General features: G+C 39.2%; 1 protein-coding gene across 1 annotated transcript in view; it reads right to left on the minus strand.

Moving 5' to 3' along the window:
* Window positions 1-27784, minus strand: part of LOC122808058 (beta-1,4-galactosyltransferase 3-like) — a 213210-nt gene that overhangs the window by 28979 nt on the left and 156447 nt on the right. Inside the window, exon 5 of the mRNA XM_044079041.1 lies at window positions 21151-21255. Coding sequence (XP_043934976.1) covers window positions 21151-21255 — 105 coding nt within the window. The remainder of the gene's footprint in view (window positions 1-21150; window positions 21256-27784) is intronic.

A 27784-nucleotide genomic window follows, 5' to 3' on the forward strand; every position in this document is an offset into this window, starting at 1 on the left:
TGACACCATAAAACTTCACTGCCAATCATGAGCGGACAGGTGATCTGCTGTGGCGACCCCTTTCGCCAAAAGAAGAAGAATATCCTTTTAGTAAGGTATCTCTATGGGCATTCCAGTTGTTGCATGTGTCTGGGCAAATACATGCCAAAGGGGGCATTATATTCAATGACTGGTCTAATGAGGAGTGAGTAAAGTGGGACGATGACATCTCTAGATCTAGATGTAGACACAATCCATTTGTTTCCAAGCTGTGCAATATAGGACTATTCTCTTACAACAATAGACACATGTTGCTCAAAAATTAGGTCATCAACCACATAAGTTTCCAAATTCCAAACAATTTGGTCATCTCCTAGGGGCATATTGTCAGTGTGGTTGTTCCTAGGGTAGATGACTTCCCAAAGGGTACAATAAAGCATTTTTTGGCATTTAGTTTTAAACCTTGATTTTGACAAACGTTTCTTATTTCAGACAAACCTTCCTGCAGGATGGCTTTTTAATTTGGGGATTCAATTACTTCTAGATTGCAGTCATCTGCAATCTTAGTCAGCCAGAGCCCCTTAGTATTGTCTTTTACTTTAAAACTAGGTGCCAAACAGTAGAGGTCCCAGCACAGAACCCCAGGAGGACTCTACTCGTGACTGGTCTCTTTGTGAAGGCAACTTCCATTATTATGATTATCGGCATCCTATTTGTGAGTCAGTTGGCAATACAGCAGGTGGTATAGGTGTTTATTACCAGTTTATTTAGCTTTTCTACAATGCCTGAGTAGGGTATTGAGTCAAAACCTTTGGGCAGGATGAAGTGTGCGGTGTGTACCATTTTGCCATTATCCATGGCTTTGGTGACCTTTTCAAAAAAAATCCACCAGGTTGAGTAATGAGTATGACCAGCCCTTGATGAATCCAAATTGATACAGGACCAATGTTTGGAGGTTCTCTATGTCCTGAATGATTAATTCCATGATAAATCTTTCCATGATAGGTCTTGCGTATGAGGATAGTCAGATTTATGTAATTGCCCGGGTCTGTGGAAAGTCATCCTTTATGAGGAGAATGACTGTAGTTGTTCTCCATTCACTTGGTACAAAGCATGTACAGAGGCCGAGATTGAACAATGTTGTTAGGAGTGTGGCAAATTGTGTTTCATTGTATTTAAGATGCATCCAGGGATATTGTCAGGACCCCTTGATGTAGTATTTTTAGCTTTTGATAGCACATTTAGGATTTGGCCCTGTGTGATAGCTGGAGGTGAGGCAACTTCAGGTATATCTTGAGAGACAGAAGGAGGGGAGAGAGGGGTAAAATTACAGCTAAATTTATCAGTCAGTAGGCTGGCTATATTTTCAGCCACAGTGTAGCTAACATTATTCACAATTAGCTCAGTGAATTGCTTCATTGTGTTTTTGATATTATGAACATAACTGAAAAGTGCCTTGTGATTGATACTGCCTTAGGTAGCTATTTTTGCTTCAGACTTATTTTTGCTGGACTTTATTAAGCTCCTGAGTTGTTTGTTTATTTCAGTGACAAGGGCTCTAACATTATGGGAATTATTTTCTCACTTTTCATAAAAATTATTTTCCTTTTATTATACATGTTGATATTATGATTCCACCATGTGGGCTTGTTTGTTGGTTTTGCCCTGCACTTGTTAGTACCAGTTACAGCTGCATCTGTGCAGCTGTTTACATGCTGGTATGGTGTGGTGGTATATTTTCCTGTGTATTCAGTGGAGTTAAAAGGGTCTGATGGGGATTTGAAGCTTAGCAATGTATCACTTTGGAGTAAGTAGTTTATCTGAAAGAAATTTCTAAAGGCACCTTGGGTGGAAGGGATCTCTGGTTTTAGTTTTATTTCAGTTTTATTTCAAAGGAGACTGCTTTATGGTCAGACCTAACAAGTGATGAAAATATGCAAGGGATGGTGCAAGATGTTCCCATGTAAGAATAAGAGCCAATGTGTTACTCCCCTAGTGGATACTCTGACAAATTGTTCCAGGGCATTTGTATTGACAAAGTTCAAGAATCTCTGTGTACTAGTGCTGATGTAGGTTTCCCAGTCTATAGTTGGATAGTTTAGATTACCTAAGAAAATGGTATTTTGTGTAATAATGAGTGATTCTAGTTCCTGTAAATAGGCATTATGGCTTTCCTTTGCCATACAAGGAGTTCTATTGCTAGCTAATATATGGTGCAGGGCTTTTCTGATGGTTATTTGGATATGATCCAACTCTAGTGCATCATACTGCTTTACCAATCTTACTGTGACCCTCTTCTCGAAGTAGATTGAAACACCTCCACCATTTTCCCCCTTATGCACAGTAGTTGGTTGAGGTGTGAGGGTCATTGTATGTGTATGTATCCCAAAAAACACCTCATCTATGGAACAGGCTCCCCATCCATGTGAAGCAGAGTTACTCCCTAACCCAATTCAAGTGCAACTTGGACAATTGGATGGGAAACCAGAAATTCATCCCTGGTTTGGCACCTATGTCTCTAATGAACACAGGCAACCTGTAAATGGTTCATCTCCCAGGCCCATGCTTACACTTATCAAGGGTATCAGAACTTGTCAGAGATTTGGGATACACGGCTAGGCTTAAAAAGGCCCCTGTGGTTGTTAGCCTAGTAAACACCTATGAACCTATGAAATGTGTGAAAGGCTTATAACCCTGCACAGCTGGAATGCTCTCTTATTTTAAACCATGTCTCAGTCACTGCACAAACGTCAATGTCTTCCACGGTGAGAAGGGCTTGTAGGGAGTGAAGTTTCCTGTTCAAGCTCCTAGCATTGATCAGTAATATCTTCATATTTTCCTTTGCTTGTTTTATTATGTTGGTAGGTTTATCTGGTGGGTGTTAACTAAAAAAGGCACTGTGGGGGTTGACAATGTCTTTGCCAATAATCAAAACCCTAGAGGGGACAGATGCAGGCCATCCCTGCTGAAGATTAACAAATGTCGGTCCCCCTCTGAATTGCAATAAAAACTAAGCCAATTATTGGATACAATTATTTTTGCTCATAACACAGCATCATCCTTTGAAAAGGTAGAATGCTGCTCACTACTAGGTTCATACCTGCCTTGGGCACATAGTTTGAGAGCTCCATCAAGTCTCTCTTCATATCATCCAGGAAGGTACACCTCAAGTCATTGATACCAGCATGAGCTATGGCAGAGTCATACTGGTACTTGTTGTTAAAGAACTTGAGTGCATGCGTGATCTAATGGATCCTGGCAGAAGACAAGTAACTAGCCATCATTCTTTCCTTACTCAGTCTGGTAAGAGGTACATCTGTATGTCTAACAATGGAGTCACCTAGAACAAGAACGTTTGGTTACAGACTCAGCATCTGTGATTTTGTGACTCCTTGTGCTATGTGAGAAAGCAGGCTTAATATGCTGAGTGTACATTGTGCCTGTGTAGTGTTTTGCAAGTTTTGATGTTTAGCCAAGTTAACATGTGATGGAGAATTTGTATTGTGATGGCCTTGGAACGGTGTCATGTGTGGTGTATTGTTGATGATTTTGGTGTCTGAGTTTTCTGTGTATGTTAGATTTTTGCCTCCAAGGATATATATATATATATATATATATGTGTGTGTGTGTGTGTGTGTGTGTGTGTGTGTGTGTATACATCTCTCACACACTGTGTTATGCTGTTTGAAGACGATCATCAGACAGCATGAGACAATTCTTACATTGTCTAAAGATACCCATCTCAATCAGGCTGGCTAGAGAAGTTGTGGGGGACTGCTGGTCCTAGATACCAACAGGAATGGCTCTAGGGGCAGGGGTGACTATAAATATTTTAGAATAATGTTTGTGTGGACTTGCTACAGAGTATTCAAATTTCAATACAAAACAACTAGCCTGGACACTTTCTTCTGCCACCAGCAAGAACCAATAAACTAATTATAGTTAAAGACTCCTTGATCTGATACTAAAATCAGGACAAGCAGTATTAGTACACTCAGTATTAAGCAATTTGATAAATGGTCTTTTAGCCTGGTGAGTAATTTAAGCAGAGACTTAGCAAAATGATACTTGTGTGCTTATTGTCAACAGCCAATAAACAGTAAGAGGGAGGGAATTATGTTGTCGAATTATCATAAGGAGCAGGCAAGAACAGATACACTGGGGTTAAGAACACAACTACAACAGTGGGGGGTCAGAGGCGAAAAACAATTAGACCATTAGCTCTGAGCTAACTGGCCTGGAACTGTCCCAATGCCAAGACAAGTCTTGAATTAGCTTGACATACAGTCAGTACTCAGGAATGAAACCTGGACTTAAGCCATCCATCCTCATCCCCTTTTCCCAAGGTTTACACCACTGGGTGGCTAGTCCTGCCGTGGTAGTTCGTTCATACCACTCACTCACATGCACACTCTCACCTATCTCCAATTCAGAGTGTCCAGTCCATCTACTGCATGTGTTTCAAAGTCACAGGAAACCAGTGCACCCAGAGCAAACCCACATGACCCCAGGGAGTACATGCAGACTCCACACAGAAGGCACCCCAGCTGAAATCAGGGCTTAATAAAAACAGTTAAACCACCTAAAATAAAATTGTAGTGCAGCTATGTACTGAAATCATTAATATAGGCTTAAAGACTTTAGTTAAAGCAGACACAGACTGTTAAAATTAATTTAAAATCCAGTCAAGAAATGAAAACACTTATCTGTCTTTCTCTGTCCTAACTATTACACTGCAACAGTAATTTAAAAAATTCACAGACCCTTAGCTCTGAGCTGACTGGCCTGGAACTGCCTCAGTGTAAACAAGGACAAGCTTTCTCAAATGGATTTAATTTAAAACAATCCCATAGGATAATATAAAATAAATAGGAAGTTAAAGCCAGTAGAATGTGTGTGTGTGTGTGTGTGTGTGTGTGTGTGTGTGTGTGTGTGTGTGTGTGTGTGTGTGTGTGTGTGTGTGTGTGTGTGTGTGTGTGTGTGTGTAAGTGTAGAGATCTATCAAATAGAGTGGAGAGGGCAATTGGGCTGTGAATTATGGCAGGGGTGCAATTTGTGGGATACTGGTAGCTTGGGATATACTTAATCTGCTACAAATTGCCAGTACTGCAACTTTTCAAAGCAGACCTTTTAAGGTACAAGAGATTTCTAATACACGTCTGAGAATGTGGTGAATCTAATAATATGCAGGAAGTTGTTTTTCATTCATTCATTTATTTATTCACCAGTTACCTACTTAATCTAATTCAGTCATGGTGAACTAGAACCTGTCCTAGCACTCACAAGGTGCAGCTCTAGGAAATTTATTCCAGACAAGATGCCTGCAGATGCACATATACACTAACACTCAACATGCAGTTCTACTAACTTTTGGAAAAAGCACCAATTCATGTACTAGATGGCAGCCCATACATTTTGCATCTAAATTGTGTTTTTCCATACGTTTATTTGTGTGTGTGTATATATATATATATTTATGCATTTTGTTTGGTGTTTGTTTGATTACTTATTTGATCAACTTTCTCGATGATTATATAGACAGACTGACTGCAGGTTTGTTTGAATGCATATTTGTAGAAGTGAAGGGTGTTTGAATATGCATGTTGTGTATTTTGTAGTCAGAGGTTGCTAGCTATAGGTGTGTGTGTGTGTGTGTGTGTGTGTGTGTGTGTGTGTGTGTGTGTGTGTGTGTGTGTGTGTGTGTGTGTGTGTGTGTGTGTGTGTCTGTGCAGTACTTGAAGTATTACCTTTATTCAAGTACTTCTGTCATTTCTGGGGCACCTATGGGGGATGGAACATATTGGTGCTATATTTGTTAAAACAAGGTCAGGTATATCTGAGCCTCTGTTAGGGCAAAGTACTATCAGGTTGAGAAAGTTAGTGGTAATGATGCCCAGGAGTCTCTGTGCTTATTTGTTGTTGGTGGTGTACATTTTCCATTTTATGTATGGACAGCTGAAATCTCCCAGAATGAAAGTGTTAGGTTCAATAATTACGGACTGTAATTTGTTTAGGCAGGTGTCATGGGCTGTGGAAGATATGGAAGGGGGTCTATAAATACTAATGATTTGATAGGTGGACATGATATGAAGTCCAAGGTCATTATCCTGTTGGATTATCCCTTCTTCTTCTTCTTTCGGCTGCTCCTGTTAGGGGTCGCCACAGCAGATCAACTGTTTCCATTTCCTCCTGTCCTCTGCATCTTGCTCTGTCACACCAACCACCTGCATGTCCTCTCTCACCACATCCATAAACCTTATCTTAGACCTTCCTCTTTTCCTGTTACCTGGCAGCTTCATCCTTAGCATCTTTTTCCCAATATACTCTGCATCCCTCCTCTGCACATGTCCAAACCAATGTAATCTTGCCTCTCTGGCTTTGTCTCCAAACCTTCCAACCTGGGCTGACCCTCCAATATACTTATTCCTAATCCTGTCCATCCTCGTCACACCCAGTGCAAATCTTAACATCTTCAGCTCTGCCACGTCAAGCTCTGACTCCTGCCTTTTTGTCAGTGCCACTGTCTCCAACCCGTAAAACATAGCTGGTCTCACTACCCTTTTGTAGACCTTCCCTTTCTCTCTTACTAGTACTCGTCTGTCACAAATCACTCCTGACACTCTTCTCCACCCACTCCATCCTTCCTGTACTGTCTTCTTCACCTCTCTTCCACACTCACCGTTACTCTGAACTGTTGATCCCAAGTACTTAAACTCATTCACCTTCACCACCTCTACTCCCTGCATCCTCACCATTCCTCTTGTCCTCCCTCTCATTCACACACATATATTCTGTCTTAGTCCTGCTGACCTTCATTCCTCTTCTCTCTAGAGCATATCTCCACCTCTCCAGGGTCTCCTCCACCTGTTCCCTACTCTCACTACAGATCACAATGTCATCTGCAAACATCATAGTCCACGGGGACTCCTGTCTGATCTCATCTGTCAACCTGTCCATCACCATTGCAAACAAGAAAGGGCTCAGAGCTGATCCTTGATGTAATCCCACCTCCACTTTAAACGCATCCGTCACTCCCACCGCAGACCTCACCGCTGTCACACTACCCTCGTACATATCCTGTACCACTCTTACATACCTCTCTGACACTCCCGACTTCCTCATACAATACCCAACTCCTCTCTAGGCACCCTGTTATATGCTTTCTCTAAATCCACAAAGACACAATGCAACTCCTTCTGACCTTCTCTGCACTTCTCCATCAACACTCTCAGAGCAAACATCGCATCTGTAGTGCTCTTTCCTGGCATGAAACCATTCTGCTGATCACTAATCATCACCTCCCTCTTAACCTAGCTTCCACTACTCTTTCCCATAACTTCATGCTGTGACTGATCAGTTTAATCCCTCTGTAGTTACTACAGCTCTGCACATCACCCTTATTCCTAAAAATCAGTACAAAAACACTTTTTCTTCATTCCTCGGGCATCCTCTCACTTTCCAAGATTTCATTAACCAATCTAGTTAAAAACTCCACTGCCATTTCACCTAAACACCTCCATGCTTCCACAGGTATGTCATCTGGACCAACAGCCTTTCCGTTCTTCATCCTCTTCATAGCTATCCTTATTTCCTCCTTGCTAATCCACTGCACTTCATGGTTCATTACCCGCACATCATCCAACCTTCTCTCCCTCTCATTCTCTTCATTCATCAACCCGTCAAAGTACTCTTTCCATCTGCTCAACACACTCTCCTCACTTGTGAGTACGTTTCCCTCATTATCCTTTATCACCCTTACCTGCTGCACATCTTTACTAGCTCAGTCCCTCTGTCTAGCCAATCGGTACAGGTCCTTTTCTCCCTCCTTAGTATCCAACCTTTTATACAACTCTTCATACGCCTTATCCTTAGCCTTTGCCACCTCTCTCTTTGCCATGCACCTCATCTCCTTATACTCTTGTCTACTTTCTTCATCTCTTTGACAATCCCACTTCTTCTTCGCCAACCTCTTTCTCTGTATACTCTCCTGTACTTCTTCATTCCACCACCAGGTCTCTTTGTCCTCCTTCCTCTTTCCAGATGTCACAGCAAGCACCCTTCTAGCCATTTCTCTTACTAGCTCTGCTGTAGTTACCCAGCTATTCGGTAACTCTTCACTGCCACCCAGTGCCTGTCTTAACTCTTCCCTGAACATCACCTCATAATTACCCTTTTTCAATTTCCGCCATTTGATCCTTGGTGCTTCCCTCACACTCATCCTCCTCTTCTTGATCACCAACCTAATGTAATGAAATTGTAAATGAACATGGACATAGTCCCTCACAAGAAAGGAAACCAGCCATTGCAGCCATCGTCTAAGCAACTGGAAGGTATTAAGCATCAGCAAAGAAGGAGTGTCATCAATGTAGTGAACTACGTTTCTTTAATTATACAAATATGTATGTTTTGAAGGGCAAGGAAATACTTGAGGCAGACATTTTCTTGTTTAAAATTCTAGCATTAAGCAGTACCACAATGTGATGGACCTAGCTGGGTTTATTAGGTTGCTAAGTGTAGAAGAATGACTATGCCTAAAAAATCACTGTGTGGCTAGAGAATGCCTTATCTCTGAGAAGAAATGTGAAGGGCATCCCACCAAAGCAAGCAGGACTATCTACCATCTCTCTTGAAGCTGAAATACACTGAACCCTCCTAAAATGGGACCAGTTAATAATCCGGTTGTTGATGTCAATTTAGTTTTTATTCATTTTGTGGAAGCATTCACATTAAGGGTAAGATGCAGATCATCATGAGTTTCTTTACAGCCTCAGAAACGTACACTGAGAGCTTAACCACGTCTCTGTTCATATCTTCCAAGATGGAATGTCTAAGGTCTTTCACTCCCATGCAATAACCAGGTCATATGCATATTGGGTTGAATGGATCTGAGCGCCCTGATGACATCATGAGTCATGGTACCCGAGAGGCAATGTATCATCATTCTCTCTCTTTGCTCAGCCTAGTAAGTGATGTAGCAGTTTGAGTACAGAGTTACCTATAGCAATGATGTTATTTATATATGGTAGCATGTAACAGGCAGCCTTATGGGCTTAGATGAAATATGTAGTAGCAGCTGAAGCTGTTGTGAGTGTTGTATCAGCTGGAGGTGCCATTGTGGTCATAGAAGGTGAGATGTTAGTGCATTGCTGAGGTTTAAATGTATTGATACATTCCCTAGGATGCCTAGAAGATTTAGAAAGGGATTTAGTTTGTACCTTATTATATGGGGAATCAATAATAGTATTGTGCTGTAACAGTGCAGGGGTAATGTGAGCTCTGACAACCAGGTGACAACAGAGTTTTGCCTCCAGTTTAAATAGGTATCTATAGCACTCACAAGGACACTTTGTGTTTAGTAGCAACAGTGGATTGTCAGTGAACATGAGGCAGGTGCTACATGCATCAAGGTACCTAATAACATTAGGCTAGCAGCAGATGATTTAACCATGGACTGAGGTTTCATGATATCGGGAAATTTGATGTGAGAGAGGTTCAGCACAGATGTATATTTTAACAACAATGGTTACAAATCTGATGGATCAGGCATTCCACAACTATGCCAATTGAGATGCAGTAATAGTAGTTTGGGTGCTATGTAGACAGAAACAAGGAGAAAGAAGCTGTATGGACTTCATGTGTCTATATGTGGGTGACCCTAATAACATAGAAAAACAAATACTATTCCACAATGCAGTAAGGCAGAGCCAGGTACTATACCTCTAGAATATAATACTAGCTGTACAGTCTAACAGTGGATGCAATGGTACTGCAGATGAGTCTATACATAGGTGTTACTAATGAGGTAGGAAGCCAAGTACTATTTTCAAAGTGTGATAAGGCAGAACCAGATACTATATGTACAGTATGATAAAGCAGAAAGACTAAGGATATAGGCATAGGTGCCACAACACTATCAACAGCATGCAATAATTCAAAGGGATACAAGGTGCCACCCACCATAAGCCAGGTGACATAGGGCACAGACATGGCTGCCACGAGACTAGCAAGAGCAACACTACAATTTAAAACTGATAAGATGAGACAGAAAGGATGCAGGATGTAGGCATGGTGCCACAGGACAAGCAAACACAATGCAACAATTCAAAAATAAAGCAGTACCAACACAGGAAAATTACATAGGATGGAGGAATAGCTGTCACAAGTTTAGTACATGAAGTGTAGCAATTCTAACAAGATACAAAGAACAAGCAAGGGCAAGGGTATCACAAAACTTTACAAGCACATTGCAACACGTTCCTTGATAGGCAGATGTTACAAAACTTTACAGAGTACAATTCAAAAGTGATGCACAAGTGTTCTAAGACTTTGTGTGTACAACAATTAAAAAGTGATGCACACGTGTTGTAAGACTTTGTGTATACAACAATTAAAAAGTGATGCACAAGTGTTGTAAGACTGTGTATACAACAATTAAAAAGTGATGCACAAGTGTTATAAACTTTGTGTATACAATTAAAAAGTGATGCACAAATGTAAGAGTTTGAGTGTACAATTAAAAAGTGATGTACAAGTGTTGTAAGACTGTGTATACAATTAAAAAGTGATGCACAAGTGTTGTAAGACTGTGTATACAACAATTAAAAAGTGATGCACAAGTGTTTTAAGACTTTGTACAACAATTAAAAAGTGATGCACAAGTGTTGTAAACTTTGTGTATACAATTAAAAAGTGATGCACAAATGTAAGAGTTTGAGTGTACAATTAAAAAGTGATGCACAAGTGTTGTAAGACTGTGTGTACAATTAAAAAGTGATGCACAAGTGTTGTAAGAATGTGTATAAAAATTAAAAAGTGATGCACACGTGTTGTAAGAGTTTGTGTATACAACAATTAAAATGCGATGCATAAGTGTCATTAGATTTTGTGCGTACATCATCAACCACCTTTCTCTACATGGGGTTGGGGTGTTTTGCCACTTGTTGCAATCTCTCCCTATTCAGTGTCACTCTCCTACCTTCTTTGACACTCATGCTTGACTGTCACAGGACTTCTCTCACACAGTCCATCAACCTCTTTGCTGGATGCCCTAATTTCCTCTTGTCTTCTTCCTGTCTGTCCCAAATCTTGATCACCAGATTGTCTTCTATTTTCCTGCACATGTACCTGAACCACTGTAATCTGTTCACTTTGATCTTTTCTATAATTGGAGCTACTTTGGCTTCTACTCTTATGTCCTCATTTCTTTGTCTGCCCCACAATGTGCATCCTACCACTCTTCTCAGGTACTCTGCTCCATCACCTCCAGCTTCCTCAATTGCACTACCTTTACTGCCCAGGTTTCTGTACCATACAGCAGCACTGGTCACACCACTGTTTTGTATACCTTACTTCTCAGCTTCTTTGTCATTCTTGTGTCATACACTACCTCTGACACTCTGACCTCCTCATTCAGACCTCCCTTCTCCTCAACCATCCCTCCTGGATACTTGAAGCTGTTAAGCAGTTCCACTATTTTCCCTTCTATGTCAGTGTTCAGCTTCTTCAGATTTTCCCCATTTGTTGCCATTACAGTTGTATCTGTACTCAGTTTCATCCCATGTGCCTTCAGTTTTGCATTTCATTCCTCTACCTTTTCTGAAGTTTTTGCTCAGAGTCTGCCTATAATTCCACATCATCTGCGTACAGCAGCTTTGTTGATCTGTCCCCTCTGACCTGTTTGCTAATGTAGTCCATCACCAGCATGAACAGCAGTTGACTCAGAGCTGAATGCTGATGCACACCCACTCCCACTGGGAACCCCTCCCCAAGACTGAACACTGTACTTGAGTCACTGGGTCCTTGTACATAGCTTGCACTAACTCCACCAATGTTTCTAGGACTCTGACCCACCACAGGTCTGCCCAAATCAGCTTTTTTTTTGGATCTTGTCATATGCTTTTGTCAAGTCTATGAATGCCCAGTTGGACTCTTTCCTCGTCTCTAGCTTCTCTTCAACAATCTGTCTCACTGTAAATATTGGGTCTGTTGTGCTGCATCCTGATCTGAATCTGAACTGCTCATTTTTCATCTTACTTTATACTACACTGTGTATTCATTTATCAATTACCCTGTCCAGAACCTTTATGCAGTGTTATAGGAGTTTGATACCTCTACACTGCTCACAGTTGTGAATGTCCCCTTTGTTCTTGAACACTGGGGCACTCGTATACTTATTCTCCAGTCATCTGGGACATGTCTTTCTGTCCATACTGCTATGAGTACTCTCAGAAACTATTTAACCCTTATCTCAGCCAACATCTACAGCATATCTGCTGTGACCTCGTCTGTGCCTGCTGCTTTCCCTGACTTCATTTTCCTTAGTGCTGTTCTTATTTTTCTAAGGTAGGCTCCTCCTTTTCTCTCATCATAGGCAATAGGTTGTCTGAAGCAGTACAGCTTCTGTGGAGTTTTCTTCATTCAGAAGCTGCTGAAAGTACTCCTTCCATCTGCCTTTGATGTCCCGTGGACTGCTGAGCAGTCTGTTGCTGGCATCCCTTATGAAGGGTGTCTGACTATCTTCTTTATCAATCTGTCTTTACCGTGCAACCTGGTAGAGTTTCTTTGTGCTATCCACTGAGTCACTTTCCAGAAGTTGGTAAAGGGCCTCTGATATCCTGTTCTTTGCTTTTGCAACTCCTTTCTTTGCCTCTTTGTTAGCCAGCCACTATGCCTTCCTAGCCTGGTCTGTCTTTTCTATCTCCCACTTTTTCCTAGTCTTCTTCTTTTTTTTGATGACTTCCTGGACTTCTGCATTCCACCACCAGCTTTCCTTATGTACCTTCCTTCCATACCTGGCTTGGCCTCATATCTGTTCTGTAGCCATTAAATATGCTGTTTTCAGGTGCTGTAATTCTTCTTCAACTCCACCTGTTTCCTCTTATTCTTAAGGTACTAGAGCCCTGAGTAATTCCTTGAACTGTTGTGCTTTCTCTCCAGTCAATGTACAGGTCTTCAGCCTGTTCTCCTGTGTCACCATGGCTGTGGATGAGGGTAAGGCAGTGCACACAGCCTACCTCGATCTGGCCAAGTCCTTTGATACCATTCATCACTCAGGTATTATTGATAAACTCACCAAACTAGGCATCAACCCCTATATCACCAGGTGGGTTGCAAACTGGCTCACAGATAGGACCCACAGAGTGAAAGTAGTGGATTCCAAGTCAGACTGCCAACCAGTCATGAGTGGAGTCCCACAGGAATCGTTCCTTGGTCCTCTCCTGTTTGGCATCTACTTCTCAGAAGTCCAGGCCAACAGAGCTGGCTGACCAGGTTTGCAGACAACTGCAAAGCTGGGAGCCATTATTAACTCCTCAAGTGATGCAGACGTCCTACAGAAAGGCCTCACTGAGACCAATGAATGGTGTCAGAGCCATGGCTTTAAGCTTACCGCCAAAAAATGCATTGTCATTCCCTTTGGTAAAAACTCAGTTCCCACTAATTACCACATTTATGGGAGCCCACTGAACACTGAAGGTGTTATAAGAGATCTGGGCACCCAGGTTGACAGCAACCTCTCCTTCAACCACCACATTGCCACTGTTGTCAGAAAGTCCTTCTATGTGGCACATCTCATAACCAAGGGTTTTGCATCCAGGAAGAAAGGGGTCGTCATTTCTCTCTATTCATCCCTCATTAGACCAATCATTGAGTATAATACCTCATTTGACATGTACCTCGCTAGACACCTGCAACAGCTGGAGAGGCCAAAGAAGTACTTCACGAAGAGGATCCTAGGCCTTAAACACATGTCCTTCATGGATAAACTCAAGAAACTTCAGCTATTCTCTGTCTCTTATCATCTACTTAGAGGCAATCTCTGCTTGACTTACAAAGCCACGTTTGACCCAGCCCTGCTAGAAATGCTACACCTAAAGAAATCCTAATCCCTCCAGACCATATGCTCCAGAGACCTCAACCTCATTACCACAATCAACAGAACATGTAGGAGTAACAGGTTCATCACCCAGAGACTGCTCATGCTCTGGAATAGGCTTTCTATACATGTCAAGCAGAGCACCTCACAGGCCCTCTTCAACAGAAATTTCAACGAGTGGATGAGCAACAGAAAGTTCACCCCAGGGATCACTCCAGTGATGCTACTGGATAGAGGCACTGAGAGCTAATGTTGGGTGGCATGATGCCAGAGCACTTTTATTGGCTAGGCTTGTGAAGGCTCCAGGGCCATTAGCCTAGTACACACCTATAAACCTATGAACCTAACTTACTACCTCAGTACTAGTGATATGCTAATACTCAGAGACAAGTTATTATCTCAGTACTGGTGATATGATAATACTCAGAGAAACACTTTTACCTCAGTCCTGGTTCTATGCTAATACTGAAAAACACATTTTACCTCAGTACTGTTGATATTCTAATACTCAAGAGTTCAGCACATTCATCTATTTGAGTTGACTGACCACCCCACCCCCCAGTATCTTTCTTGTTCTGATTCTTTCAACTTCCTGATAATTGTTTTTAGACATTTGCTGACGAGTTTAGTTCCACTAGACTACTGGCCTCATTTCAGGGAAGACCTAAGATGGCATTTATACTGTCTCACAAGTCAATATTTCTTTCACTGATTTCTAATATCCTCCTTTCTCTAATTTTAAAATTTAATTTATAGATTTTTTTTGAAACATCTCAAATACTATACATTGTTTCTTTGGTTACTGGAATTGCACCAGTACTACACTTCATTGCCTCTTTTATGGTGTTATACAACAGTATGCATGTTTTTATATGCTAGGCATTTGTAATAATCTATATGCCTTTGTGTATAATTTCTGCCCTCAGACCTGATATACAGTCAAATTTCTCAGCATATAATACCATAGAATATGCACTGTATTTCATTTAATCTGTCTTTATACGCCATTGCTGTCTTGACAATAGCTGAAAAAGGCCCTTGAGCCACTTCACTCATCAGGTTAAGAAATTTAATCAAAAATGCAGATTGATACTTAACACACTCCAGTAAACAAGTAGATTACCACAAGGTGGTGCTATTGTCCTCATCAGTTACAGCTTCTTCCTCCTGGAGCTTTCATGATTTTTGCACTTTCAGTTTGTTAAAGATGGTTACTGACATGTCACTCAACAGCTAAGATTTAGGCGCACTGCATGGATTTATGACATCAGATTTATTTTGCTGAAGAATTCTGGGTGTTTTTTAATTAGGGTTAAAGCTCTTCCTGGGCAATTATCTGAGTCAGATTAAAGCTGTTTTCCATACAATTTACTATTAACTGATTACTAGCAATTTGCGAGCTAGCTGTAACAGCATTATTAGCAGGCAGAATACTTATCTTTGATACTGGGAACATCAGAAAACCATGGGTTCTATTCCTACACTAACTGCTTGGATTCACTTGCCAGTTTTGACAACATGACTTTTGCCCTAAAATGTATCTTTCTTCCTTCTAGATTTATGATTTTCCTCTTAAAGCCAGATCTGTTTATGGGTCTCTACTTTACTAAATACATAAAATATGCCTCAGCAAAGATTCAATACCACTACCAAGATAGGGATCAGTATATAAAGACCCTCTATTGTGAAAAATGAGAAAGGGCTCCTCTTTCTAACCCTCTACTAACATTTTTAATGCTCAGAGGTTGAGCGGTACGACTGACAATGTTTTAGTACAGCTGAGGGGGATGGTCCACAGCTCAGGTGCCCTGCTTTAGATGAGACACTAAAGCATGGTTCTAACTACCTAAAATGTTGGTAACTGAGGTATAAAAGTTCCCTACAGCATTTATCAATATAAAGAGAATTCCCCATCTATCCTGATCAACTTTCCCTAGTCTGTCTGGATATCAACTCAAGTTTTCCTAATAGGTCGTTCCTAGTGGGACTACCCCAGTTAAGAAAAGCTAATTAAAAAAGTAAGAAAAGTGCTTATGTTTTTGGTTCACCGTTTTTACTGTTGAAAACAAATGTTATGCGTTTAGTAGTACATGTTGACATGTGTTGACAGGAACATGTGATATGATGCAGAAAACAATCCTGAAATGAGAACAGATGCTGAAATAACCAATACTGGTAGAATACCGATGGTCAGTACAGAATGTCTCAGTCCTAATAATCAATTTCACTAAGAAATATTTGGGGGACAATCTCCAACTAAATACAACATGCTGAAAGTTGAAATATTTATTCAAAGCTAATAATTATCATATTAAGGTGTGAATTATTGATTCTGTGCTTTCTATTATACTTTCTTAGAGATAAGTGTCTGTTTTGTCTACATGAGTTGCATGGCATAAGCTTGCATTATTTGAAGGGGGAACTCCATGCTTTTCACATTTCCTGATGGCTGACACTAACTGTTACTTATAACTCTACAGGATGTCGGTTAGAAAGGAAACGTGTAGTCAGTATAACAGTAAAACAGCTGAACTGCCTAAACAATGTCAAATTACCACTCACATAACTTATAACCTCAGCGTAAATACAGAAAATTTTGGAAATCATTGTAAAATCTTTAAAGTGTTTTTGCAAGGGGCTTCTTCCTGCTATACTGCCAATATTGTGGCCTGTGCCTTCCACATTCTTGCCACTTATATATGCTAATTCCAAAATTATTGTACCTCACAGAAGAGGAATACCAAATGTATCACAGTCCTGGACTTAGATTCTATTATGAGCATTTATAGTCTTGTATTCCAACTTTTCCAAGGTTGCAGTTGTGTCTTCGGAATATGAATAGATGTAGTAAATAATTAAACTGGCCTGTAGTTTTCATCTTAGTAGAAGATTAACTACTGCTTATCAGACTATGTGCAGAATATTAACAGTGAAGCTGAAGTATCTTTCCTGAAATGCGTTATATTTTCTGAATTTACATCTTTGTGAGAGGAATGGCACATAGTTCAATATTTTGTGGCATCCATTATAATGTAAAAGTGTGCCTAATATAGCAAGGACATATTCAGAAAGGTATTTCTCAGTGAGAAATATATCAAATCACAGAGAATATGCTGCTGTTCATAGTGCTTTCAAGAGTGTGAGTGGCCCAGAATGTAAATGTTTATCAAGACTGTGTTTCGTCACATCTGATATTAAGCATATTTCTGCTAATTAGAGAACAGGAACAGCAAAGCAGGCTAGAAGACAAGAAAGAATAAAAGAAAAAAAAACATCATCAGCAGCACATTGTGTGTTTAGCTTGACAACCATGTGCCAGCAAGGTAACAGGTTGCAACGCACTTTACTGACTCACTGTTTTGCAGAATTCAGTCAATGGAATTTAAAAAATAAAAGGGAACAACACTATATCTGCAAATGCATATAAAGATAATGCTAGGTCTATGAGGCAAATGCATGTACCCACAGAATAACATACTAGGGTTTAGGACAGAGGGGTTATAAACAAAACTGTTATATTCATATTATGAATAACAACACCATGTGCAGAAATGAACCACACTAAGAGCAGATGTACACAATGAGATAAATATGTCACACTTTAGCTCCATAGCCAATGCATGCAAGTAAGGCAACATCTACACATGCTGTAGACAGCAGTGACAAACAGAGATGAATACTGTGGTAAGAACAGTCAAGACAAAAGGTGCTCAGGCAGGGCTCTGAAACTGCATGTACCACAACCATGCACAACAGAAGTGCTACAGGAGAACCAAATGTGCACTAAAGTGTGTTCCATGAAAAGGATGTGTACTGTAAATATGCACCATAGGTAGCAGACTGCAAAGGTGTGACCTTGTGAAGGAAAACACCACGCATGAACTGAACTACACTAAGAGCAGGTGTAGGCAATGAGATAAATATGTCATAGCTAAACACATTACTCCACAGAGGAAAAAGCACCACTGGAAGCAGGGCATAAAGGCAGCAACAGTCGGAAGAGCAGTCAAGAATACCCCTCATCTCAAGTGTGCTATTGGAACAAGGTCAGAGTAATCAAAGCTTCTTGAACAAACAGAAAAGCATGTATCTATTTTCATGACCAAATGAAGACAGGAGGGCACTTCCTCAAAATATCCACAATACAACTTACCCAAATACAATAATGGGCATTTCTGCTACATATAAGTACAGAAATACAAAGCTAATATGCAGAGAACACACATCAAACAATCTAATAGTAATGTTCCAGTAAGACTGAGTATCTGCAAGGATAAAAATAATACAATACTCGTGGAGAGTCACAAATGACTAAGATCAAATGCATCATATATATATATATATATATATATATATATATATATATATATATATATATATATATATCCATATATATATATATATATATATATATATATATGTGTGTGTGTGTGTGTGTGTGTGTGTGTGTGTTATATATATATATATATATATATATATATATATATATATATATATATATATATATATATATATATGAAAAAATACTGTCCAATATCACTTCTAAGGTGTGATGAAGACATGTCACATCTGTGGTTATCATCACTGGTAATATTATATACCATGCAGGGCAAACTGATATATACATTATCCACGGTAGCATGTCCACAAAGAAGATTTTGTTACAGGGAGAACCACTACAAACTGCAAGTTTGAGTGTAGGTTAGCACTGAGTACTAATGTCCATCACATGATAGTGAGGGGATCACAGCAGGATAAGGAGGATGGCATGTCAAAAGATAGGTCTAGTGGTAAAATGCAAACACATAATTAACCAAAGAGGTACAGAACAGTAGCAATACATAGTACAATGTGTCCAGTGTTTATGAAGACAGTGTAAATAAGGTGAAAATCATAATTCCACTCATTTCACAATGACGTATACACACTAAAGTATGCAACAAAGAAAAGGAACACAAATTAACAATCATTTCTAAATTACAGTGACACAAAACACTACAACTACAGGGGAAAGACACTCAATATGTGGTCATGATATGGAAATGTAGTACAAATAATGCATTATAACAAATGACTGGCCTAGCTGTGGCCTACGTGCAAATCTGTGCCAGATAGCAATGGACAAGGAACCAAAGACATGAAAGATAAATATCACACCATAATGGATAAGTTGTTTTTGCTGAGAATTAATTGATTAAATGACATTTTATCAAATGCAGCCAAGCAAAACTACCTTTCTTAATCTGTCCTTTAAGTATAAAGGCCTCTTCTAAGTGATGTGTTAACACATAATCGATTATGGTGTCTTTCAGTGTGTATTCTCCAGAAGGCAAGTTCAAATAGTAAGTGTAACAGAATTAAAGACATGAAGTAGCCATTATAGACTTTTCACAAACAGGTAGATGGTCTTACTTTAAAGGAGGAAAAAGTAATTGCAGACCAATTGGATTTTAGCCTTTCATCTTTAAGAAGAGGGGGTCTTGACCTTGCAGCTCAGAACTGGTGTTCAGTTTGGTGGGGTAATAAAAAAAGACATTTCAAGTGCACTAGAATATGCTATCAGTACATGTAACTCTATAGGAACTGGAGGAAGAAGCAGTTCTGTGTACACTCCAGATGCAGAGAAGGATACTTTTGGCAAACATCAAAGGTTGAAGCAATACTATTTTTCATAAAGTTTAATTGCATTCTGACTCAGAATAGGAATCCACCCCCAAAACATTTGGAGACATTTAAAAAAGGAAATAACATTTCTTAGGCTTAAGTTTAGGCTCTTAAACTCCCTGCATACCAAATCCTTTCTGGTAGCTGTCCAACTACCTTTATCTGCTCATTCAACCCCTTTCTCCATGAGAGAACCCGTTGTTCCTATTCCAGCTTGTGATAATGCATCAGAGACTGTTGTTTAGCTCAGATGTAGAAGAGCAGTTCCTACTTGCCTCCTGATCAGACCGCTACTTGCTACATTTCAAGCTTGATTTCCCCAGTTATCGCCATGTGTATGAAGCTTACAGGCTGCAATCTCAAAAACTGTGTGCTTTGTTACTGGATCAGATCTTATAGGAGGACAGTGCAGGTGATCTAGATTCAATAAAGGCCATGACTGATGCTCGATATTCTCACCCAAGTTTTTTGTATAGCCCAGGTCTACCACATGGATTGAGCCATGGAAAGGCAATGACATTAGATCCATAAGTATGCAGGGTTGAGGTTGGAACACATAAGACATAGTACATGCCTGCTTGCAGATAAGCTTGTCTTGAGTTACACTATGTTGTATACCAGATGGAGATCTTATGTAAGGAAGCATAGATTATGTCCAGTAGATCTTGTTGCTTTATCCTCAGAGAAATGTGAGGTAATCGCAGGATTGTTCAAAGAAAATCTGTTCGTGATTATGCAGTCCTTCTCCACTGATCCACTCATACATCAATGGAGCAATTCATTTACTGATCTACAAAACTTATGTTGGGCAGAATTTAGTTATGTTGAGTAATAAAAGATCACAAAGACTGTTTTACCCATGTATACTACTTGATGTGACTTACAGCTTTGCACTAAGAAGTTGATAATCACCAGCCTTGAGTTACTAATGCCAGATGTTTAACAGATTGATATGCCATCACTGAAGATAAGGGTATGTTCACCTGTGTTACAAGAGGTTATGATCACACCAGTCATAAAAAATATTGTCTGATGTCTACTAGGAAATTTACTACCCCATTTCTAATCTCCTGATTACTGAGTAGGTTATAGAAAGGGTAGCTTAAGAGCACCTGTCTTGATTTCTCATGTCCTATGTCCTCTTAGACCCACAGTCTGTTTTTTTACACCTACATGCAGAACTATGAGGACTATCATTCCTGCAGTTAACGACTTGCTGATGACAACAAAAACCAAAACATTACAAACAAATGAAAACTATGATTATGCAAATTTTATTTCCAAATAAATAATCATTTTAAAAGTGCTGAAAGCAAAACACTTACTGTGACTTTCCCACAAATTACAAATTGTTCCTTTGCTATTTAATTTAAAATCGTGGCCTAAGTAGTTTGCATACAGCATGTAAAACTATTTTAGAGGTAGAACCTGTCTGAGTATGGCCAAAACAGGCCAAAATGACAGCCAGCAATGAGATATCGCATGCCTTTTATGAAACTAGAAAGAAAAAGCAAATAGAATAACAGCAATTATGTGTAATTAATGTGTATTTTATATTTTAGAACAGTAATTATGTGTAATTAATATGTATTTTATATTTTGAACTATTGTGAAGTGTAAATACGAAAAGCTACCTTTCTGGGTTTTTCTCGTTACCCTTGTCACGTGTATGTCTAATCATCTTGTAGCGACCAATATGTTTAGGGGGTTCAAAGATCTTCATACTGTTTCTACGAATTCTGGAAGCAAAGTAAGAATAAATGTATTATATCACCTTGGTTTTATTTTTATTTATTTCAACATAAATAAACACATAAAATGGCGAACCAAAGGATGTGTTTTCATACTTCCGAACTTCTACAGATAAATAGCCAGATAAAAACAAACATACCTTCACCAAAAACAGAATAATTGTTGAACTGAAATCTTGTTTCTGTATATGACTGTGCATTTATTAGTCTGCAATTCCAGAGGAACATTTAGATTTTAAATCATTTGAAACTGGATCTCATCAGCATAAAGAAGGGGCTGATTAGCATTTTATTTAGATTTCATAGGATCATAGGAAGTTACTAGGCTGTTGGCCCTGAGGCCCTTATAAGCCTAGCCAAGAGCTTAACCCATGCATAGACAAATCAGCACCTGATGCCCCTGTCCAGCGGGGGCATGGATGGAATCCCAGGGGTGCATTTTCTATTTCCCATCCAGCTATCCAGACTGCGATTAAAAAGGGATAAAGAGGTATTCAGCTCGATGTGGAGAGGGAGTCTACTCCATAGATGGGGAGTCTCTGGGACCCAAATCTGTCCCACCAGCAACTCCTATTTATGTCACAGACCGGTTTGAGGCCACGTGGGTGGGTTACTTGAGTGGAGCTTGACTTATGGATATGCAGCAGTCCCATCAAGGTGGGGTCTGGAATCACCTTGTATGCCAGACAGAGGTCACCTCTGAAGAGTCTGTATGAAACAGAGTAGAGGGAAAGGGCTTTTAGCCTATCTGTGTATAGTAGATTTTTGAGAACCTGGATTCTCCTTGTGAGGAACCTCTGTGGTCTCTCAAGCTGCTGCATGTGCTTTGCGAACTACATGCTGAATGGGGCATTATACTCAATAATGGGCCTTATAAGGGAAGAATACAGGGCTGTTATGACCTCCTTGTCCCTGGATGAGATACCCATACTTATGAAGTAGGCCATGTAGAAAGCTTTCTGTATAATGGAAGCAACATGGTGGTTAAAAGTCAGGCTGCTGTCAATCTGGGTGCCCAAATCCCTCATGACTAACTGCGTGCTTAGAACGTTATTAATCCGATAATTTATGGGGACATCTCTCTCCCCAAAGGGGATGATGATGCATTTTTTTTGTATTCAGCTTGAGGCCATGTTTCTGGCACCACTCAGTTGTTCGGGTGAGAGCTTCTTGGAGGATGTCCATGTTGCTAGTGGAATTGATGACAGCTCCCAACTTGCAGTCATCTACAAACCTGGTCAACCATAGCCCACTGGTTTTGGCCTGTACCTCAGAAAAGTATATCCAAAATAACAGATGCCCCAAGACCAAACTCTGGGGTACGCCAATCGATACGGGTCTACTGCTTGAGGTAGCTTCCCCTATTTTTACTAGGGGGTTCTATCAGTTGGCTACCCATCTGGTAACATATGGACTGGTGCCTAGTTGAGAAAGTTTCTATTATGTCCTAGTGGGGAATAGTGTCCAAGGTTTTGGTCAGGTCAAGGTAGGCGGTATGCACTGTCTTCCCCTCATCCATGGCTTTGGTGACTGTCTCAAAAAAGTCGACCAAATTTAACAGACATGACCTCCCCTTGATGAAGTCAAACTGTGTGGGATTGAGTGCTTGGAAGTTGCCAGTGTCCTTGTTAATGAGGAACATTATAATCCATTTCATGGCCTTGCAGATCAGGCTAGTTAGGCTGATGGGTATATCATTTCCCAGATCAGTGGATGCTCCACCTTTGTGTAACGGGATGACAGTGGCTGTCCTCCACTCAGCTGGGACAAAACCAGTGCTCAGGCTATGGTTGACTAGGGTGCCTAATGATACTGCAAGTTCCTGCCCGAGTTCATGTAGGATGCAGCCTGGGATGTTATCAGATTTCATGGAGGCTGTATTTTTTGCCTTTGAGAAAGCAGTGATGACCTGATCCCTAGATATAAGGGGAAGGGGGCAGGTACTGGGAATGTCCTGATTTACTAATGGGAGGGACAAAAGGGTAAAAATTTTGGTGAATCTGTCAGCCAGCAAGTTTGCTATATCTATGACATTTGTATATGTGGTGTCCTTAATCACCAGTTCTAAACAGATCTGGGTGCTACCTTTGAGATTACAGACATATGTGAAGAAGGCCTTATGATTGTCTCTGGTAGATGTCACTTAAAAGTGGCTGTTTAATATCTCTGGGAATTTGTAATGCTGCTTTTGTTATTCTGGCACAACTCACCTTGTGTGTAACCATCACCACTTAATTGAGATGATTCTCCTAAACAGTGCATCCAAGCTAAGTTAACCATCTTCCCCATACATACACACAAACCACACACACACACACACACACACACACACACACACACACACACACACATACAATAAATAAAGTAGTAAACCAAGTTCCAAGTTTGTCATAAACATTACTGATGCATTATTAGAAACATCATATGGTTTCTCTCAACAGTCAGCAAGTAATTAATAAAAGACCTGAGCTAATGTTTTAGGGCTAAGTGCATCTGTTCTTTATGAAGAGGTTTAAGTAGCACCTGATCTTTGTTTCTAATTATACTTCATACATAAAGGATTATGAGCAGGTCTCCCAACATAATAAATAGGTTATGTGTTTGAGATATAGATGTCAAGAAATTCCCTCTCAAAGTGAATCTTGATATCCACGGCAATGAAATATAATATCCTGTGTTATAATCAATGAGACCTGATCATAATTTTTTGTAGTGCATGGAGGTTTACCTGCTCCAATGCACTACTAAAGTTAGAGAGAGAAAAAAAAACAAAAAACAAAAGAAAAACTGTGTAGTAGTGGTAAGTGTTTTACAACTTCAAAAGTCATAAGATACTAACTGCTACCACACAGATTATAACCATCCAAGAAGAGCATCTGGAAGCCAGTAAACATGTAGATTTTAAAAAAAGTCTGAATAAAGTATTTGATGGCTTCCTGCTGCTCTTATGTTGTAGTCACACTGTACACTGTTAACTCGCTTGTACCTCTTGCAGCCTTTCTGGAATTGTACGAGTGATGCCTGCAGCTGTTACTAGTACAAAATGACCACTGAGTATCACACCTACAGACCAGCTATGTGTTCTAACATTTAAGCTGTTAATGCTCCTTTATTTTGTCAGTTATGCATAACCAGGGTCACTAAGTCCATTGATTCTGCATCTGCAGCTTCAAGTAACTAGAATATATTAGTTTCATTAAAAATTTTAATAAAAAACTGCAATGTACACACAAAAACAAATACGATTACAGTTTTACATAAAAAAATAGCATCTTCCCATTCTTTCTCAGAGGATGTGAACATTTTTTTCTGTTTAACTGATATGACCTAACAGACATCTGATATTATGCATCAACTTCCACTTGAATGTTGATGTTTCTGTGCTGCTCATTTAACTACTGGACAGATTTAACACCCAAGGAATGACACATTGTTGGCAGAGCTTGTAGAGTTCCCTGTGATTTCTTTATTACTTCTTAATTTTTTACACTTGAAATCTAATAAAAACGTATGCACATCAGCAGAAGAAGAAAGGATATGTCATTTCAGGCAATTGCATGAACATTAGCAAGGATATGCCATTTCAGGTAATTGCATGAACATTAGCAAAATGAAAGATTTGCTATTTCTGCATTGGATCTGCAGCCAGCAAGTAATGTGACTTTTGATAAGCTGATACAAGGAAACTAGTCTTACAATAGAAGTTTTCTTTCTTTCTTTTAAACTTCTTTATATGTTGTTTATTGCAAGAAGATTGGTAGCAGTACATTACTTATAATAAACAGCATATAAGGAAACTAACTACATCATAACCTCTAGGTATATGTGTGTGTGTACCTCTCAACTGTCCCTGATTCTGCATAATGTCCCTGATTTTTATATTATGTTTTTGCTTTGTCTATGGTAAAATATTTGATTGTTTGGTAAATTACTAAGGAGTCCTTCAATAATGGCATAAATTAGAGTTTCATAACTCTTACTGATCAGAAAAAAATTGCCGATGTAAAACCTGTTGTATTATTATTTTAGGTGAATATGCATATATGTGTTTGCATGCTTTAGTAATTTAAGTGAATATGTGTAAATATGCATTTAGTCAGCTGCACAGATAGTCGACGGGTATGCACATTTCTCGGGGCAGGAAAATTTCCCTTTTCCCTCAGACTGTGATTTCGTAGTCATGTGCCAAGATTTCTTGCTTGTTGCATGTGTAGTAGTTTGTCAGAGTTTGCAAAATCAATGTTTTTGTGGTAAGCTTTACAAAACTTAATATTTGGGTCATTTTCTATTTATCAGTAAACCCATACACACACACACACACACATATATATATATATATATATATATATATATATATATATATATATATATATATATATATATATGTATGTGTGTGTGTGTGTGTGTGTGTGTGTGTGTGTGTATTATAGTCTGTGTACATACATATATTCTTGTGTGTGTGTGCACAAGAAATATATATATATATATATATATATATATATATATATATATATATATATATATATATATATATATATATATATATATATATATATATATATGTATCTACAGGTTTACTATAAAAATGTTGAATGTAATATGGTCTAATTGTCATTTGATAGAAATATAATGTCAAAAAGTCAAAACATTGAAAGTGAAAAATGTCGAAAATCATTTAATTGACAAAACAATTAGCTAATCTCTACTATTTTGCAGGGGGGCACAGCCCCCCGCACCCCCCTACTTATATATACCAACTCCGAGATTGTACTACAGTGGAGAAATGGGCAATTCAACATTATTCAACTAAAACATTTTCAACTTTTTAATTCCTGCAGATAGTGATTTTAACCAATTCATGTTCGAGCATTTAGTGTTAGACATTTCCATAGTAAGCCTATATATATATATATATATATATATATATGTGTGTGTGTGTGTGTGTGTGTGTGTGTGTGTGCGTGCGTGTGTGTGTATTATATTTTTGTGTGTGCGTGTGTGTGTGTGTGTGTGTGTGTGTGTGTGTGTGTGTGTGTGTGTGCACGCGCGCACAGAGATATAACTTTTTAAACTTGTGGAATCAAATCTGCTGACCCAAAACAGTGGTCAGTATGCCAGTAGATGTAATTTCTTTTTATGCCAAATTCATAATATGTACCATATTAATGTTCCTGCTAATAACTTGAAACAGATAGAGTGTATATGGTGCTTAATGGTATCAGATGAAGCTTACATGTTGTTGTTTGTCTTTCAGCTTTTTCCTGGTAAGGGGTCGCCACAGCGGAACTCCAGTCCGCTAATGATTGGCAGTAGATTTTTATGAAACGCCGAGGTGCCAGCTCGACGCCCAACCTTCAACGAAGGCACACCCATTTATGCACGCATGTCTTTCAAACACTACCCAGACGCGGGGAGGACATGCAGACTCGACACAAAAGGCACTCCTAAGCCACGCTGAGAATCGAACGGGAGAACCTCTTGCTGTGAGGTAACAACGCTACCGCCATACCACTGCAGCATGCTCAGATGAAGCTTACATAATGCACCAAAAGTTACAACTGATACCTGCTGTCTGCTTACTACAATTTTGCGGATATTGATATGTGTATATTAATAAATACATATATATGCATGTATTTCTATAAATATTTTAGGCATTACTCACCTGGTCACAGTGTGAAACAACATTTTAGATTCCTAGTCAATATATGGGTCAGGAAAGGCTCCACAGAAAAATGGGTTACTCAGTACCAGAGAAAATTTGTTATATTATTATTTGAGTATACACCAAATAATAATATTTATCTTAGTAACTTGAACAAGAATGTGTTTATATGATATGCCATGATGTCAAATGAAAGAATACCCTATGCTGAAAAAAAATTTGCACTGATAGTTGGTGTTCAACTAGAATTGCCTTGCAGATATTGACATTCATTTGTCCATTAAATAGGCAACTATACATACTGCTCATAATCATACATATATCTCAAAAATGGAGTAGAATCTGCAAAGCTGCTTTGCAGATAAATGAAGTTCACATTTGCATGAACAAAAGTCGCACTGATAGTTGAGGTCTTTCCACTATGGTTCCAGAGATATTAATACTTGTTTGCATAATTATGGTAAAGAAATGTATATATTATCTGATTACTTGTTCAATATAAAATGAATATGTCTGGCTGATATTAATATCATCATTGCAAATAGGAGTGTGTGCTGAATAACTTTCATATTTTAATTTTTTTTGTAACTTTTAGAGTCTTTTTAGATATATACATTTGTTAACAGGCAGTGTTAAAACTGTATTCTCAGGATTTTAGCTCAGGTGAATGCTGGCCAGGTATTAGCAGGTGTAAAATTCCACTCAGGCTAGGTGTAAAAGAGTTAATGCTCTAGCATAAGACTAATGCTTAATAACACTGAGGAGGTGCTTAACAAAAGCTTTATAAGCACATTGCTGACATCATAAATTTGCTTGGCAAACCTATCTTTTCATCAGGTTTGAATTGTGATC

Source organism: Protopterus annectens, chromosome 8.part0 (assembly GCF_019279795.1).
Source record: "Protopterus annectens isolate FY-2018-M chromosome 8.part0, PAN1.0, whole genome shotgun sequence".
Lineage (NCBI taxonomy): Eukaryota > Metazoa > Chordata > Ceratodontiformes > Protopteridae > Protopterus > Protopterus annectens.